This window comes from Chlamydotis macqueenii, chromosome 3 (genome assembly GCF_036417535.1).
Source record: "Chlamydotis macqueenii isolate bChlMac1 chromosome 3, bChlMac1.mat, whole genome shotgun sequence".
Lineage (NCBI taxonomy): Eukaryota > Metazoa > Chordata > Aves > Otidiformes > Otididae > Chlamydotis > Chlamydotis macqueenii.
Window position 1 is genome coordinate 100,564,422 of NC_141558.1, and position 14,326 is coordinate 100,578,747.

General features: G+C 43.3%; 1 protein-coding gene across 20 annotated transcripts in view; it reads right to left on the bottom strand.

Moving 5' to 3' along the window:
- Window positions 1-9,462, bottom strand: part of AFDN (afadin, adherens junction formation factor) — a 127,062-nt gene extending 117,600 nt beyond the window's left edge. For all 20 annotated transcript variants that reach the window (XM_086743861.1, XM_086743860.1, XM_086743855.1 and 17 more), the window contains exon 1: window positions 8,996-9,462. In XM_086743861.1, coding sequence (XP_086599987.1) covers window positions 8,996-9,112 — 117 coding nt within the window. In that variant the 5' untranslated portion in view covers window positions 9,113-9,462. The remainder of the gene's footprint in view (window positions 1-8,995) is intronic.
- Window positions 9,463-14,326: the final 4,864 nt, after the last annotated feature.

Consider the following 14,326-nt stretch of genomic DNA (forward strand, 5'->3'; position numbering starts at 1 on the left):
ACAATGAACAAACAAAAAAAAAATCACCCCACCCTGGAGCCATCAACATACAACATCACTTCTGTTTCAGTCTGCCATCGCCCTATAGCAACTAGTGCTGTATTACACAAAATCCATTCCAGGATATTTACCCAAGAGTTGACCTGGCATTAGGAGTCACATATTCAATATATTCAAACAGATACTCAACTTCCAATTACATTGCAAGCCAGCAGGTTTTCTAATGTCCTTGAAAAGAATCTTGGAATACATGAGTAAAATTAGAAATCCATTGATAATTACTCTTAAGATATACCAAGCACCATCTAAAAAAGCTTAAAACTTGCAAAATTAAGGATGTGTAATTTCTGCTCTTGACTGTAACAGATTACATGGACAAACTTACAGAAGAGGAGTATACACAATTGCATCAGTACAGTCATGAACTCTATTAACAGACTCACTCATAGGGCAAAACTGAAAAACAGATTAGAAATATGTGTATCAGAGCATTATTTCCATTTCCCAGTGTCCAATTTGTATTTACAACTAACACTCTATATTGATCTTCTAGATGACAACCCTAGCCCTAGGACTTTTTTCCAGGTCTTTCAGGATTCAAAATCTAACGACCTTTCTAAAAGTAAAATTGTCCAAGACAGATCAGGGCAACAAAGTGTCTTGTCCTGCTCAGTGTGGAGAGAAATGAAGAAAGCAGTATCTAGACAGATGGCTTCTTCACAAGGAGACAAGAATGAAGGTAGTATCAGAGGAATGGCTCCCTTGTAAGAAGATCTGGGCTAGAAGATGATCTGAGCATAGGGTCTAACCTACAGGTGAGCATACAAGGAAAGAAAGCAGCTGTAGAAAATGTAATGAAATATAACATATGATAATACTAATCGGCTGATAACCTTGAGGCTAAAGCCTGTAACAGAAGTAGATGGCCATAATCCTGAAGTATTACACAAAACGGTTTTAGCAAATTATACGTACCTAACAGAGAAAAAGTAAAAGTCACCTAGAATAAGAAGGTAGCAGCAAAACAGGTGAGTACTGAATAAAACAAACAAACAAAAAAAAGAAGCAATGAACATTGGACTTCATGTCAAAGATTTTTCCGTCTTACTAGAGAACCAAACTAGACAGCAATGAAAGGCAGAATTGCAATTTAATGACTGAGGACCACTAATCACACGGAAAATTCTTCTCACTGCAAAAAGTTATGTTGCGACCTTATGCATTTGTTCATTACGCAGAAGCTCACAAGGCACAATACGGTCCAGGAAGACAGCTTCAGTGTTACTGCTAGACTTGAACTACTACTACAGAGTTGTATCTCTGTTGCCTCCTGTTTCATCTTGGATTCTTGAATTATCAAACTTCTAGACAGGGACAGTTACAGAAGAGTAATTTTTACCCACAATTAAAGACGAGGCGGAGGGAGGGAAGGAGAAGTAGGAGGGGGAAATGAGTATTTAACTAGAATTACGATCTAAGTTATGCAGAAGAACTACCCAATACCTAGTTTGGTTTATCCTGGTAACATTAACTGAAAGCAAAAAAACAGTTAGCTAAAGAACATTTCTAAGCCTCTTAGTCATAAAGATAAACCAAGACAAAGAAAAAGCTCACTCTAATACACATCTTGACTACAAAAAACACTGAGCAACAACTTGGGAAAGATACAAATATTTCCTCTACAGAGGCCACTGAACTGAATTAAATGCTAAAAATTAGTGTTCTTACTGTAAATTTTAGCTTCAATTTCTACATTATTGATTGCTTAGCAAGTAATTAAAATGAAAGGAATATCTTTACGTGAATCAGTACAGTTTACATTTCCTTCCTCGAAAACAAGAGAGGAGCATGGAAGGTGGTAAGGAAACGAAGAAGGGAGAGAAAAGAGCACACAGAAAACCCAATAAATTAGCAAAGGCAATGGTCCTTGAGCATTTTCACTTTTAGTGATCTTCATTCCATCCAGAAAGAGAAATGTATTGTGCTCTCTTTTTACACAAACCTCAAAAAGTTTCCAAGGAGATGTGCATTCAACACTATTTACCATTTGAGATCTTGATGTACAAAACCAGGCAGCAGACAGTTGTTACGTGGCAATTCTTAACTCTGCCAGGAGCTAGACCTAAAGCAACATGTGGACCACTTACCTTCAACTCTGCCACTTAAACATAATTGATGTGAATACGTTGCTTAACACTTACTGAAATAATTCATATGTTGATTTTACATCCAGTTTAAAAAAAACTATGGTCCTAAAATGTTATTGCATTTAACTGCTAGCAGCTGATTTTTTAAGGTAAAAATTATGTTGTGAGGAAAAAAGACTTCCAAAATCAACTTAACAACCCTAATAGCAGAAATTAACAGACAGGCCTTTTCACAAGCTAAAAGGAAATTCCCATACATTTCAATTCACTGAAATGAGCATCACTGAAGATATATTTTGTATGTAAATATTTTTCCTCCAAAAATCAAGAATTACCTAAGTAGTGCTTTACTCAAATACACTTCAGAAGAGGCTTCCATTAGCATGAAGTTCATTTTGAAAGACAGAGCAAATACTCGATTACTCATCTGGAATATCTACTAGATTTGATTTCACTTAAGTTTATAATAAAATTCAGTTTATTACTTCACACTGTGATTTTCAATTCCACCTTCCTCAGAACTGCTGGTTAAAACCAGAAGTTATTCTTTACGCAACACTCTGAATTTTGCATAGCCACAATCTCTTTCCCTTCATTTGTAACAATGCAACTTTTAAAAAAAAACATCGACACAAAGATAAATTCAGAGTAGTTTCTTATGGTCTACATCCTTATCACAAATTTATTTCAACTTTTAACACCTTCCAGCTAAGTTTTACTTTTTCTCAACCCATTTAGATGTCAAAAGCATTACAGACAAAGGCAAAATTTTATGAGTTAGAAAGCAAGCTTTTCCTCAAAAAATCATTAATACATGTTCCATTCATTCTGGTTTAACCTTTTTTAAAGAGAAACACAACACACTTGTGCAAACAAAGTAAATCCCTAACATGTCCAGAGGACTAGGGGTTTTTTTTCAACCGAAAAATAAAAGTCATCAATGGCATTTTAGGCAGGGAAATGATTCACACATCAGGAGGGAATTCTTAAAGCCAGTATGTCTGAATTGTATGGACCTAATTAGCCACTAACTCAAGAAACAACTTACATAAGAAATATTAAAAGCACAGCATAAAGCTTCTTTCCTAGAAATATTTTCATGACATTATGTTGCCTGTAGACTGTGGTCAAGATCTTAATTCAAACTTCTTATTGCTCTCTAGATTGTAGTGATTACATTTCATTTGTAAAGACAGACTATTCACTTTTACTCAGTTAGAGGAAAACTGGTCTCCAAATAGTCCTTCTGATGCAAATGAGCAGGCTTGTGTCTCTGACTTCTTTTCTCCAGCCATTTCAATGCAGAGCTAGAACTCAACAGACTCAGTAAGCTGCAGTTAGAAATCAGTAGCATCCAACTAATGCTTCGCTGTTTTACCTCCTCTTGAGCTGTGTCTGTTTAGTGGTAGTAATCATTGAAAAATATTCTACTGACTAAAAAGCACAGGCACCAGCCCTTAAAGATTCCAAGACACCTTTCCAGGCTGTCTAAATATTAGCTTAAACATTTGTTGCAAAGATAATTTATTTTCCCTATCACAGGTTTGGCAAACTTAAAAATACAGTATTTTCAGACATATTATCAGCTTCCTGAGATCTATATGGTTTGCAAAGTTGCACTAGTTAAAACTACTGAAACCTGTGGAATCCAACGCGTGGAGAAGGCACAAGCCTTCTACCATTTAGATGTAATTTAGACTCGCACTTCCACTATTAGTATCACCCGTAATGCAATGCGCACAGTCACTGGTAATCCCAATTTTAATAACACGAGTCCTTTTAAAAGAAGTCTCGGAGCCAGATTTTCAAAAGCCTACAAGTGAGCAACCATGCAGATAGGAATCTTCTAGGTTTTAAACACCCTGCAGATTCCTAATACTTATTGCTTTCACTAGATTTAAATAACAAGCTTACACAACTGCTTTGAAAAGACTACAAACTTATGTCATATATGTCTTCCCTATGACACTTAATGAACCAGAACCAGATCTGAACCCAAAGAATAAAGACAAAAATTGCATCAACTTGAAATATCCTATCATCCAGTGTACTGTGCAACATTTTCCCTAAATAGATTGCCTATTTGTATTTAAAGCCAGTGAAAATAATTTAAAGCATACTGACTAGACCAAACATATACACCACCAGAACACGAGGAAGTCAATAAAAAAAAAAAAAAACAACAAAACAAAAACCACACCAAGCAAAAAACCCCACCCTAACTCTGAAGAGTTATTCCTAATACCTTGTTGCTAAGCCTACACAAGTTGTTTCAAACAGTAAAAAAAAAAAAATTAAATATCCATAAAGACCTTCCAAATTCCTCATTTTTTTTAAGCTACAGCCATTTAAAAATTAAACAGTGTATTAGAAGTTATTCTTAATGCAAAACATATTATTTCTCTAAGCTTTTTGATGAGACCTTTCTACTTTTGTTTATATATGTAGATATAGTAGATCAGTTTCGAACAGATTTCTCCATCGGAAAACAAACGTACAACACACCAATGTTTCTGACAACAACTCCCAAGCCCTTGGGTAATTAGTAAAAAACCTCTCACCTGTTCTAAAAGTGTCTGTCTCAAAAAACTAAATGCAGTTCACATTCCTAACCTGCAAACCATGTTCAGAAAAAACACAGCACTTCTCCTCCTCTCATATACAGTTACCAAAGCATACCTCAAAGATTAAACCTTATTCTGTCACCAAGATCAACAATAATTATGACACCCAGTTCACATATGGCATCTTAAACCAAGAAATCTTAAATGTCTTCAGGAGGATTTATATTTATTGTACCTGACAGTGATAAACACAGTAGTCTACAGTGCCTTTGCATTCTTTGCTCTCTTCCAAAACACCCATATACAGTTATTTTATGTAATTACTCACTTAATTCCAGTAAGCACTTTCATTGAAAAAAAAAAAAGTGTATAAATGCAAATCATTTTTATTGACAAGTTTCTGAACAACTCTATGCACCTGTTACCAAATCATTAATTCAAACTCATTCCTTTTTGAAAACATTGGGTACTATTATCATCCAAGACTTAAATCAAGATCAAAACATCAATTTATCTCCTACTGCAAAAGGTCTAAGTCTCTTACTGTCTTTCTATCCTTGGCCAAGGGGAAGGAAAAAAAAAAAAAAAAGAAAAAAGGAAAAGGAAGCCAAATAGCATCCAAAAACCTGGTAATATCTGGAACAAAGGCAAGGGGAAAGTGGAATCGAAAGGGGAACGAGATTTAAAGAAAAGGGTTAACATACTGTTTAACTTTGAATCTGATTGTTTATTTATCTGCAAACAAAAACATGGCTCACCCCACATTTCCCCAAAACCTGCCAGTTTAGACTCACAAAAGCGAGTAGCTGCCTCATCTTCTAAAGTAGAGGCAGTAAAGCTTATTCAAGTTTAAATTAGTACCAGTATTACAGACATATTCAGCAAAGGTCTGTACCTAGCATCACTCCTGATAAAGTTAGAATTTACATAGTACTGGCTGTTAGAATTTTTTTTAAAAGAGTTTTGGTTTTGTTCATTTATAAGATTCTCAAGCCACAGAGCTTCTCTCAGCTACTTTCTGAACAAAAAAAAAAAACAAAACCAAAACTTCAAAATTAAAACAATGCAAACTATTAACAGATTTCTCAGAACAGTAACAAGTGTTAGAATAGGCAAATACCTAGCAAAAGTAAAATTACCACCTTGCTCTCAAGCATGAGTTGACAAGTGACTTCAGTGAAAGCCCAAGTGAAGATATGAAACCCTCATTCCCAAGAAGTCTTCAGTCTTCCTCATACAGGATAAAAACAGAGGAATACTCAACTTTAAGCATGGAACAGAAACTTCCCTTCATCTCTGTTTTGCTAGGGAAAAGTGGCACTGAATGACTCAGGTAACTGTTCCTATGACACAACAAGCTAGGAAAAAGTTAGTAACAGAACGCAACAGAGCCCTAAGGCTCTTCAATATCTTACAGGCAATATACTTTTAAGAAATAATTTGTGCCTAACTCTCAAAAGAGGAAAGTAGATAAGCTGATCTCTAGTCTCTTATGACTAGTCTACACCGTTAAATAAATACTAACAGGAATTCAAACTGGTTCATTTCATGAACACTTTTCTGAAAAAAAACAAAACAAAACAAAAAAAAAAACAAAAACCCCACACATTTAAACTACTTTCAAAATACTACTCCCTACATTCAAAACCAAGTCACATTTTACACTGCCCATTAAAGCGATGAGGACCCAATAGACTTAGAGCACTCGTCTCACCAAAGAATTAGACCTTTCAAACTAACACAGAGCTACATCAGTAGGTCACACATGAGTACCTTTCACTGTCACTGCCTAAGCTACACTGTCAGAACTCCAGTCAATTTACACTAGATTTCACTTTTCCTTTTCTTTTCTGAATATATAAACCTCCCTGAAACCCTACTATTAAGGAAGCGATTATCTCCCCTGGAAATTCCTACTCTCTCTAGATCGGAAAGTTAAAAGACTTAAACCAGATTGTTTACACTGATGGAATGCCTGGAGAATCACTGTAAGGCATCAAGTCTCGATATTCTAAACATGATATACAAACAAGAAGCTCCAGGGTGATGTACCAGCACGTGCTAGCTCCAAAGTTAACCCAGCGGGCCAATGACCATGTCTGAACAGCGTAAGAGATCCAGTTGAACCCAGCTCAGGCACAACCCGAAGTCATACCCAAGTTATTGCACCTTCACAGATGCCACACTTGCAGCAGACCCTACAATAAGCAAGACACGCCTTATGTCAAGCTGAGCCTGGAAAAACGGGGAAAACAATAGAGGATTGTCAGCTCTCAAGCAGTCTAGTAAAAGGGCTTTCATTTAAGCTGATAAATAGTACACATGTGAATCACACAATCATCTGGGCTGAAAATATTGCCAAATTTCGGTCAGCTCAGGGTAACAGTGAATAAAAATGCAGCCATTTGTATTCGTAATTACCTGGAAGGAAAATATACTTTATCTAGAGAACTGTTACCTACTGCCAGTTTGTTGTAAACGCACCTGCAGTCTTATCAAACATTTTCAGAACTAGTAGCCTAAAAAGCTCAGATGTTCAGAGATACGCATATACTTAATTTTTTATTATCAGTAGTTCAACTGAAATAAATGTCATCGTTTACAGTGGTAACGATGTTCCTATACAGGTTTAACCCCTTAAACTGCAGAAGTGTGCAGCTAATGCAAGTAAAATTACTATTTCATTTCATAGTAACTGTAACGAAGCTGGTAGCTTTCATGCAAAGTCTAGTTAATTATGATGACCTAAAAACCAGAAAGACTTTTTAAACTCCTCACTAACAAAACTACAGAAGCACAATCTGCCATAAATATGAAAAAAATAGGTTAGAGTTAGAATGTGTTGGGAATGAATAAATGCACTAGTCAGACAAAAAAAAACAAGCCACAGAGTTAGCAGTCCACCTGCAATTCCAGAAAGGCTGTGCTATGTTCTCAAACACAATCATGAAGGCTCCTTCATGTTAGCACCAGCCTACTTTTTGAACAAGTGACTGTCAGCCAAGAGCGATACTGTTAAAACCTCAGCAATACAAACAAGGAGCTCTAATTATGGTAAATATTGCAAGATGTAGGAAATAATCACAGAAACTCCCTCATCTTGGCGTTCAAGAATTAGTTTGCAAGGAGCAGAACTGAAAATACTCAAAGCAATTCTTTTCAAACTATCACAGACTGAAAACATCTCAGAAGTGCTTTCCAGACTTCTTCGTGGCGACGCGTGCAGCCAGCACCTGGGTGCAGAAACAGGAGCAAGCTCCAAGACCAAACCAACGTGATTTCTCTGAGGCTTCTGTTAATCAACAGCCAGGACAGGGGCCAGGCCAAGAACAAGTGTGAATTTCCTCCTTTTCCCCGGGAACCCGCACACCGCCAGCCTCCACCCCCCGCGCAGGGAGCGGGCCTTCAGACACAAACAGGGCAGTAACCTGCCTCCCCAGCCCTCCCCCTCCTCCTCCTCGCCGCTTTCAAAGCGGACGCACAGCACTCAGCAGCCAAAGGGAACATGACAAGGGGTAGCGGTAGGGTGTGGTTTGACTATGACTTTTTTATTTTTTTAAGGGGGGGGGGGGGTAAAATCCAGCCTCTCTCGGTATCAGAAACACCCATTTCATTAGGAAGAAGTGACCCGCTGTGTTTTTCCGGTACAACATGTGAACTCAGGGCTCCGAACCTGCTGCTGCTGTTTACCCTGCGCTGCAGGCCGGCAGCCTCCGGACACAGCGAGCCACCGCGCTCCGTCCCTCACGCCCCGCAGACTGCACCAGTGGCCCCCACAGCCAAACAAAAAAAAAAAAAAAAAATGCCCACAGCGGTCACCCGTTTCGGGGTCGGGGGTGGGGGGGGGGGGAGCTGCTGTATTAGCGCCCGTGCCCGCCCCCTTTCGCCACCTCCCGCTCCCAGCGGGCTTCCTGCCTGGGAGCCGTCCGTCCCGCAGGGTCGGGCCGGCGTGTGCCGGCGGGAGGGGAGGGCCCTGGCCCGGCGCTCCCTTTCTCTCCCCGGCCGCCTCAACCTGCCTTCACCCGAGCCACTCCGGGCACGGCGAGGGGCCCGGCACTCGCTCCCCGGCCACGCATTAACGGAGAGCAGGGGGAGGGCCTGTGCCCGAGCCCCGGCGGCCAGGGGGGCCCGTCTGACCGCGGGCGGCGGGGCGGAGGCGGACGCGGCCTGGCCCGGGCGCGGTGTCTCACCTCCCGGGCGGCCCGGAGCGGGGCGGGGGGGGGGGGCGGGCCAAGTGGCGGCTAGCGGCAGGGAGGGGGGGTAGTCCGCGTTGGGGTCGCTCACCTCGGTGGGGTCGCTGATCTCGAACAGGTCCAGCCGGTTCGCGTTCCAGTGGTTGATGATGTCGGCGAGTTTGCGCCGTTCCTCCTCCCGGCTGCTGCCGCCGCCGCCGCCCGACATCCTCGCCGAGCCCGCCGCCGGGGAGCCGAGCCGGGGCCGGGCCCTCTCCACCGAGCCCCGGCGAGGGGAGGAGGCGGGGACGGGGGGGGTCCCTCAGTCCCGGCTGGAACGGGAGGGGAGGGGCCGGCTCTCCCCTCAGCCGCTGCCGGCACGGCGGAAACGCCCCGGGATCGCGCCGCCGATAGCGATCGGCCCCGGCGGACAGCGGGGAAGGAAAGAAAGAAAGAAAAGGGGGAAGGGCGGGGAGGAGGAAGAGGAGGAGGAAGGATGCCCCAAGTCGGCGGACGGCGGCCGCCGCGTCTCCCGGCTCGGCAGCGTCTGTCGCCGCTCGCCTGCCCTGAGCCGAGCGAAGCCGCCGCTGCCGCCTTTCTCCGCCCCGGTATCGCCCTCCCTCACACACCGTCCCGTGCGCGCCCCCGCCCGGCCGCCAGCCCGCCCTCCTCCCCGAGACGCGCGCGCGCGCGCGCTCCCGCCGGCCGTCACCTCCCGGTGGCGGCCGCGCGCCTCAGGAGGGCGCCCCCTCCTTCCCTCCCTCCCGATCCCCTCGGCGCTGGGAGGGGTCCGGGGCCCGGGGCGGGGCGCGTGCAGGTGCGGCGAGTGCCTCTGCGCCGTGAACGGGCGCGGGGGGAGGGGCGGCCGCCGGGGACCGGCGGCGGCCGTTGGCGCGGCGGGGGGCAGGCGGGGAGGGGCAGGGGTGGGTGGGTGGGTGCCGGCGGGAGGCCCCTCACCGGTAGCGGGAGGTCGGGCTGCCCTCCGAGGCCCGCGGTCGGGCGCTTGAAGCAACAAAGGGCCTGGGCCGCCGCGGCCGCGGGAACAAAGACCCTGCGGGCGGAGGCTGGCGCGGCCCCGCCGTGGCCTCCCCGCGCCGGAGCGGGCGGGAGTGCCCCCGCTTCCCAGCCCTCCCTCCCTCCCGATCCCCTCCCTGCCCGCGGGCAGCGGTCAGGGCGCACGGTCGGGGCGTGGGGGAGACCAGGTCAAGGCCGGAGCGGAGGGGTGCGGCCCACTCACCCCGCGGGCTCCAGCCCCTCGCCCAGCCTCTCTGTGCCTCAGCTTTTCCCTGCTAGAACGAGGAGAATACCGCTCCGCCACTTCCCCGGCCGCTGCTGGGTTTAATAATGTTTATGGAGCATTTTCAGAAAAAGGAATTGTCTAAAAAGACTGTATTGACAGAATTTCCGCAGCTTGAGATGAACCTGAGATGGGGTTAAAGTGTCAGATACGTTTTAGTGGTTTTTAGATATGTAATTTATAGGTGGTTTCTTGCAAAATATATCTGCTGGCTGCAAGAGGCATCGCCCATTGTGTAGACTCTGGAATCCAGTACAGCTCTGGGGGCTTGGCTTTGTTTTTTAACCTGCTGAAGTAATGCGCCCTGATACTTCAGCGGTCGTGTTTGTTTTGCATTGGGCATCCTCTGAAACTTAGTCCTTGAACAATCATATTTGAACTGGGTTACCCGAGCGTGTATCTTTTTTGGTTTCTTCAAGTGGTTAAAAAAGGGGAAATACTGTTTCTTTGTAGTGTACCTGGCAAAATATTTCAAGTTCCTCTTTGCTGAGGGAGTTCAAATGAGTGGGTTTTGCTGATGAAGTTTTGATTGGCTGGGTTATTTGAAGAAGGAGATTCCTCTGAGGCCTTGTCTACATTAAGCAATTAAATTATTGTTTTTATCCAGCAGTATAGCTCCTGTATAAGTACTAGCAGTTCTGGTTTTACAGGTGAAGGTCAGTTATACTTTTGCCCTACATCTGTAACTGTGCCATATTAGAGCTTTACAGCTTCAAGGATGGAAGAGATCCTATTTCTCAGGTCCCAAACTCCGGAAGGTGTTGAAAGCCCTCCTGAGAGCCCTTGGAGAAGTGGGGAGGGGAGACATGACGCAAAAGTTCTTGTAATATCATAAGCCTAAAATTATACTATATTCCTTTTAGAAGTAAATTGTAGAGAGAAGAAGGAAAAAAAAAAAACCAAACAAGCGTAACTCTTCTTACATAAAAGGAAAAAAAATGATGCTGGATTTCTTTCCATACCGAGAGAGTGCTTCCAGATAACTTTGGGTGTTCTGGCAGTGCCTGCAAAGATTGAGAAACCGTGTAAAATCTGTGATGCAATAGTCCCCAACCCAGGGAGATAGCTGCCGTGCTCTGTCACAGATGACATTTGCAGAGTGGTGTGCTGATCTGGATGCTTGGCTCTATCTGGATAGTGGTGAAATAGGGTTGTTCAGGACACAGGATAAGAAAAAGCAGCTGTATTACTTCAAGATTAGGAAGGAGGCTTTGAGGTACAGGGAAGATCACGATTTTGCTATTACAAGCTGCACAGATAAAATTGTTTTTCCTGGGGAAAGGAGGCCGTTGCTCTGGGAAAACTGGCTACTCAAAGTAGTCGATTTAGCATTGCTGGGACGCCTGGGTTTCCAAATGCCGAGGAGCACCAGGAATAAAGTTATCACTGTGCTGTACCCACGTGGTGTATATAATCAGCTGTGAATTTGTTTCTATTTTAACTACAGCTAGTCAGCATTTCTAAACTGTAGCTAGACTGCAGTCTGGATACAAACAAACCCTTCAAACTGAGCAGAATTGGAGCAGGCTAATAATGTCTGCATGTAATTTCTCAGAAACCCCAAGTCACGACAGTGTGTCTCTGTAGCGGCAGGAGCGATAGAAATGCTGCTATGGTCAGATACCGGCAGCCACCACGCTGCTGGTTAGCTCTGCACTGAGCTGGACAGTGCTGAAGCACCACTGAAAGAAACCAGGCCTGCTTCTACCTGCAGAGCAAGTTGTTGCCATCAACAGTCAAACGTCAGCAGCTTTAGTATAACATCAGAGTTTAAGAAAAATCATAGTGTAGACAAGAATTTCGCTGTCTGAGTGAACCAGCAGGACAGAATGCGTATGGAGATTGTACTGTGGGAGATAAAGCATAAGCCCTGATCTCCTTGGAAAAGCTAGTGTGCAGAGAGCTAAAGCATGAAATTACAGCGTACCAGCTCGTTTACAGTGGAAAATGTGTGCTGCTTCACTTTCAAGCCCTATTTTTTTCTTAGGGATATTGCAATGGGAAGTAAAACAGCTGCTGTAAAGCCTAGCGAGTGACATGATTTCTGTGAACAGTTGTAAAATAATTTCAGGCAATATTTATGAATGGAAAGCATTATACACATAAAATAAGTTATGAACAGGATTGTGTGTTTGAGCAATCATCAAGGCATCTTCCATTTAAGGCATTACGTAAAGTTACTTGAAACCATTAAATGAAATTTTCCTCTGTATTCTCTCTGAGATTTTTATAATTTGCATAGTGAGAAGATAGAATCCTATTTGAGGAGTTTCCGGTTCAGCCCAGCATTCCTATCGGTATCCCTACTGAAGCTGGTGGCAGAGTTAGATTTAACTCTATAAATGATCTCATACTTGGTAAGAAATAATAGTGTGAGAGAAGCAAAAGAATGGGGAACAAAAACTGCTTTACTTGCAAGTGATAATGAAAAATGTTTTGTACTTCTTCCTGACTGAACAATGTTTTGTTTTGTTTTTTTTTTAAAGTGCTTAAGATAACTAAGCTACTGTAAGCCATTATTGTGATTGTTTTTTCAGCACTCAAAGTGTAATATGCGTTTTACAGGACAAATAAGATAAATGCCCTTTCCCGTAGAACTTGCAAGCTAAATTTTGTCACAGGTGAGAGCAAGAACTGGAAGAGAGATCCATAAAGCAGGAACACAGATATATAAGGAGGCCTTTGCAATCCTCTCCCTTCCCCAAGACATCAAGTGCGGTGCCTGTGTGGTTACCTGCCGCGAGGGGGTCGTGCCTGAGCAGCTTCTCTCGTTAATCATAGCGACGTACATCTATCCCTGGGGGACCTGATGGTCATAAGCAACAACAACGTACAGGATCCCTTTATTTCTGCTCCTCAGCCGGTGCAGTTCATGCAAACACTTCTCTTGCGAAGGGAAGGTTTGCATGAAGGTAGGGTCGTGCTCTGCTGGTCTCCTGGCCGCTCGCCAGCTGCCCATATGGTTGCCAGAACGCAGCATTAATTTTCTGAGGCAGCATGCATCTGATGGATAGTGCCACGCTGTATAAATCAGCACACTATTGGAAGTTATAAATTCATAGGTAAGACTGAAATTATTAAAGTAACCCTTCCCATGGCTTCCCATGTGTGCCTGCTTTTCTGGAGCAGAAGTATCGGAGCTGTAATTTTGCATAACGCAATGCAAAAGCTTATATTAGAGCAACATTAACATTGCAGACCTGGGTCATCAAACTGCAGTCCTTACATAGGCGGCACACCCACTGAGGTAAATAAATTAGCTGGAATAAGGATTGCAGCTTTGGACACTATAAACACACATGAGTCAGGGAGAGAAAAGAAGTTTTTCATTGCACCATTATCTCACCTGCATGAATTGCATGCACTGTGTACATCAAAGTATCAATTTCACAGCCTAATTGGTAAACAAACACTGTACATATAGGCTACGTGGGCAAATTCATGCTGCATGAAAAGTCTTTACTGTGTGTTTAGAGCCTGCCTTTCTTACTGTATGAATGTAGGAGCTCATATTTAATAACCTTGACCTCTTTAAAAAATAAGTAAGGGGGGGGGGGAAGTAGAAGGGAAAACAGGACAAGTGTGGCAAGTTATGTAATGGGGTTTTGGAAATCTTTAGTTTTTCAGTTCAATTATCCTTGCTCTATTTTTAGGGAGAGGGAAGCACAAAACTGTATAAATGGCAGCTATCTTAATAAATTTATCTTACTTTTGGTTCGTATATTGATGAATTACAAAAACTGTCAAGAAAATCCCCTTAAGGAAGATGCTTAATTTTTATTATGTATAGAAGGTCTTTCAAAGTAATTTTTTGGTAAACGCTTCTTGGGTTAAGATCCCTTAAGTTATATTTGTACTAATAACTAAACAGTGTAAGGGCCTTTCTCTAGCCCTACAGCCAACTGACCTAGCCTGGCCACCTCGATGGTGTTCAATTGGTTTAGCTCTAAAACCGGGTGGCTGCATGCAAATTGCCTGCTGGGGTGGTCCCTGGTACCTGCTGATTCCAAGTCTATGCCCAGGAGTTGTTTAGTGAACTACCTGGTTCATAGCTGGACGTGCTAACAATTTAACTTACAGATGGTTGGACACAAAGGAGTGGATCTGGATGCTGAAATGGTCCAGTGGACCATTTAGCAGTGGAAA